The 5000-nt window shown below is 51.9% G+C and overlaps 1 protein-coding gene across 1 annotated transcript in view; it reads left to right on the forward strand.

Moving 5' to 3' along the window:
- Positions 1-5000, forward strand: part of LOC135509781 (reelin) — a 73319-nt gene that overhangs the window by 668 nt on the left and 67651 nt on the right. The window contains 3 exon segments of the mRNA XM_064930680.1: positions 1579-1733; positions 2152-2342; positions 4623-4735. Coding sequence (XP_064786752.1) covers positions 1579-1733; positions 2152-2342; positions 4623-4735 — 459 coding nt within the window.

The following is a 5000-nucleotide window of genomic DNA, read 5'->3' on the forward strand; positions in this document are numbered from 1 at the left end:
CATCCGTCCCTCCGTCCTCACTCTCCACCTGCCTTCCCCTCATCCCTCCCCCATTCGCCCCTCCGTCCTCACTCTCCACCTGCCTTCCCCTCATCCCTCCCCCCATTCGCCCCTCCGTCCTCACTCTCCACCTGCCTTCCCCTCATCCCTCCCCCCATCCGCCCCTCCGTCCTCACTCTCCACCTGCCTTCCCCTCATCCCTCCCCCATCCGTCCCTCCGTCCTCACTCTCCACCTGCCTTCCCCTCATCCCTCCCCCATCCGCCCCTCCGTCCTCCTCTCCACCTGCCTTCCCCTCATCCCTCCCCCCATTCGCCCCTCCGTCCTCACTCCCCCACCTGCCTTCCCCTCATCCCTCCCCCCATCCGCCCCTCCGTCCTCACTCTCCACCTGCCTTCCCCTCATCCCTCCCCCCATTCGCCCCTCCGTCCTCACTCTCCACCTGCCTTCCCCTCATCCCTCCCCCCATCCGTCCCTCCGTCCTCACTCTCCACCTGCCTTCCCCTCATCCCTCCCCCCATCCGTCCCTCCGTCCTCACTCTCCACCTGCCTTCCCCTCATCCCTCCCCCATCCGCCCCTCCGTCCTCACTCTCCACCTGCCTTCCCCTCATCCCTCCCCCCATCCGCCCCTCCGTCCTCACTCTCCACCTGCCTTCCCCTCATCCCTCCCCCCATCCGCCCCTCCGTCCTCACTCTCCACCTGCCTTCCCCTCATCCCTCCCCCATTCGCCCCTCCGTCCTCACTCTCCACCTGCCTTCCCCTCATCCCTCCCCCCATTCGCCCCTCCGTCCTCACTCTCCACCTGCCTTCCCCTCATCCCTCCCCCATCCGTCCCTCCGTCCTCACTCTCCACCTGCCTTCCCCTCATCCCTCCCCCATCCGTCCCTCCGTCCTCACTCTCCACCTGCCTTCCCCTCATCCCTCCCCCATCCGCCCCTCCGTCCTCACTCTCCACCTGCCTTCCCCTCATCCCTCCCCCCATCCGTCCCTCCGTCCTCACTCTCCACCTGCCTTCCCCTCACCCCTCCCCCATCCGCCCCTCCGTCCTCACTCTCCCACCTGCCTTCCCCTCATCCCTCCCCCATCCGTCCCTCCGTCCTCACTCTCCACCTGCCTTCCCCTCATCCCTCCCCCATTCGCCCCTCCGTCCTCACTCTCCACCTGCCTTCCCCTCATCCCTCCCCCCATTCGCCCCTCCGTCCTCACTCTCCACCTGCCTTCCCCTCACCCCTCCCCATCCGCCCCTCCGTCCTCACTCTCCACCTGCCTTCCCCTCATCCCTCCCCCCATCCGTCCCTCCGTCCTCACTCTCCACCTGCCTTCCCTCATCCCTCCCCCCATTCGCCCCTCCGTCCTCACTCTCCACCTGCCTTCCCCTCATCCCTCCCCCATTCGCCCCTCCGTCCTCACTCTCCACCTGCCTTCCCCTCACCCCTCCCCCATCCGCCCCTCCGTCCTCACTCTCCACCTGCCTTCCCCTCATCCCTCCCCCCATCCGTCCCTCCGTCCTCACTCTCCACCTGCCTTCCCCTCATCCCTCCCCCCATCCGCCCCTCCGTCCTCACTCTCCTCTCCAGGATCGTATCAGTGGAGCTCCCTCCCGGTGCCCGTAATTTCGGGGTGCAGTTCCGCTGGTGGCAGCCGTACCACTCTGGGCGTGGCCGTGACGTGTGGGCAGTGGATGACATCACTATGACCTCTGTACTGTTCAACACCATCAGTCTGGACTTCAGTAATGTACTGGACGTCACTCAGAGTCTAGGCTTCTACCTTGGACACGTCCAGCCCTACTGCCGACACGACTGGACACTCAGGTAAAGGACGGAAGCTACCTGGCTTCTTATTTAACCTTTATTTAACAAGTCAGTGAAGAACAAATGATTATTTTACATCGTCGGCTTTCCCCCCGGACCAAACCCGGATGACGCCCTATGGGACTCCACAATCACGGCCGGGTTGTGATACAGCCTGGATTCGAACCAGGGTTTCTGTAGTGACGCCTGAGAGAATCACCGTCCTGTGGTGCAGGAACTTCACAATTCAAATTGTGCTTTAGTTGTGCTGCGTCTCTGCTAGTTTATTTTAGTATGGTCTGATCATCAACTCTGGTCCGCAGGTCAATGTGATTAACTCTATCCTGCGTTGTGTAGTTTCTCAGGCGAGCCCCCCCGGGTCCAGTATCCGTTATGTGGAGACACAGTCCATGCAGATCGGAGCGTCCTACACCCTGCAGTTTTCATTGGTCATGGGCTGCGGCCGAGACCCCTCCCCCAACATCGACACACAGGTCCGCCTGGAGTTCTCCACCAATCACGGCCTGACCTGGCACCTAGTCAAAGAGGTGAGGAAGGAGGGAAATATAGTTCTCGATCAACCATATGGGGCTACTGACAGTCCTGAAATTTGGCACACGTGCACAGGGGTGTGAGTCTTGCTAACCTGTAGATTAATAATTCTTATTATTTTCTATGTGAAAACAGAAACGGATTTACAGCCCTGTCATATCATTTGGAGTAGTTCTAGCTTCCTGTTTTCGTGGTCGTATCATTGTTTAGGACTTAGTGAATGTTCATTTCCTGGTTGGAAAAAATAACACGAAGGGAAAAACCCTTTCGTAATAATTTATTCACTGTCATGAATACTGATTCTCCATTACGGTATTGGTAATAACGAGCAAGTAATAAGTCTTTAAATAATACATTATTGGACGAATAAACTCTTTAAAGTCTTTAAATGTGTCACTATGTCTCCAAAGAAGAATTATAGCTAATGCTAATTTCATCATCTTTCAGTAATAATACACATTAATACTGAACAAAGAGAGATTAGCATTTTACATGATTCAACAAAGATTTTTCTTCTCGTGAATATGAATAAAAACTTAAAGTAGCCTCATCATTTTATTATATTATTGATAGGCTTCAGGAGATTGAACCAGATTTAACGAGTCTCCTTCAAATGTAATATTATCGACCAAGGCCGAGGCACACACACACACACACACACACACACACACACACACACACACACACACACACACACACACACACATACACTCAAAAAAAAGAAAAGTCTCCCAACACCTGTAGAGTTCTTCTAGTATTATTAAAAATTAAATGACCTTAAATGACCTTGCATAATGTCTGTTCACTTATTCCCTGTTGGACTGTAATGTCAGTGGTCGATGTGCTGAGCAGCTTCCTCCTGGGCTTCTCCTCTTCACTATCTGATACAGTAGCTATTTAAAAAAAAAAAAACAATTCTGGATGGTTTGTCCTCTGGGTTTCCACCTGCCACATCAGTTCTGTTATACTCACAGACATTATGTTAACAGTTTGAGAAACTTCAGAGTCTTTTCTATCCAATTCTACCAGTTGCTAAGTTGAACCATACAGGGTTCATCGGTTTGTCCCGATAGGTTAAACCTTTTTGGTGCTGGGCAGAACTCTTTGCAGAGGGTTCTATCTAGAACCTTCTATGTATGATTCTTCATAGAACCACTTGTACAGTATATGGTTCTACCTAGAACCCTCTATGAACGGGCAGAACCTATACACATCCTGGCTTCTGGACCTGAGTAACCGGCACTTTAGGGTTACGTCAGTCATCCGAACTTCCAGAATACTTCCCCTTAGCCAAAAAGAGGTTTTAAATCGACCTCGAGAACTGCTGACATTGTGACACGTACAACAAATGTACCGTGTGGGACCAAAGCCCATTGTCGTCCGTCAGACGGCGTCAGTCTAACGCGACACCAGTCGCCAGGAGCCATGGTTCCATCGATCTGACGTGAGACGATGACCAAAGCCCACAAATCGGCTGGTACCAGCACCATACGCTAACCTACTGGTACCAGCACCATACTCTAAACTACTGGTACCAGCACCATACTCTAACCTACTGGTACCAACACCATACTCTAACCTACTGGTACCAGCACCATACTCTAACCCAGTGGTACTAGCACCATACTCTAACCTACTGGTACCAGCACCATACTCTAACCTACTGGTACCAGCACCATACTCTAAACTACTGGTACCAGCACCATACTCTAACCTACTGGTACCAACACCATACTCTAACCTACTGGTACCAGCACCATACTCTAACCTACTGGTACCAGCACCATACTCTAAACTACTGGTACCAGCACCATACTCTAAACTACTGGTACCAGCACCATACTCTAAACTACTGGTACCAGCACCATACTCTAACCTACTGGTACCGGCACCATACTCTAACCTACTGGTACCAGCACCATACTCTAACCTACTGGTACCAGCACCATACTCTAAACTACTGGTACCAGCACCATACTCTAACCTACTGGTACCACCTTCTGGCAGGTATGTTGAGGAGTTGACTGAGTATGTTGATGATGATGATGTTGTTGATGATGTTGTTTTTGATGTTGTTGTTGATGATGTTGATGATGATGTTTGTTGTTGTTGATGATGTTGTTGTTGTTGATGTTGTTTTTGATGATGTTTGTTGCTGTTGATGATGTTGTTGTTGTTGATGATGTTGTTGATGTTGATGATGATGATGTTGTTGTTGTTGTTGTTGTTGTTGATGATGTTGTTGATGTTGTTGTTGTTGTTGTTGTGCCCTGTAGGCCTGTCTGCCAGGGATGCCCAGCTGTTCTGAGTTCACTGCCCCAAGTGTATATCATCCCTCTGAGTTCACTGACTGGAGACGTATTACATTACCGCTACCACACAGAGCATGGTGAGTAACACACACACACACACACACTGACTGGAGACGTATTACATTACCGCTACCACACAGAGCATGGTGAGTAACACACACACACACACACTGACTGGAGACGTATTACATTACCGCTACCACACAGAGCATGGTGAGTAACACACACACACTGACTGGAGACGTATTACATTACCGCTACCACACAGAGCATGGTGAGTAACACACACACACACACACTGACTGGAGACGTATTACATTACCGCTACCACACAGAGCATGG

Source organism: Oncorhynchus masou, chromosome 22, assembly GCF_036934945.1.
Source record: "Oncorhynchus masou masou isolate Uvic2021 chromosome 22, UVic_Omas_1.1, whole genome shotgun sequence".
Classification (NCBI taxonomy): Eukaryota; Metazoa; Chordata; class Actinopteri; order Salmoniformes; family Salmonidae; genus Oncorhynchus; species Oncorhynchus masou.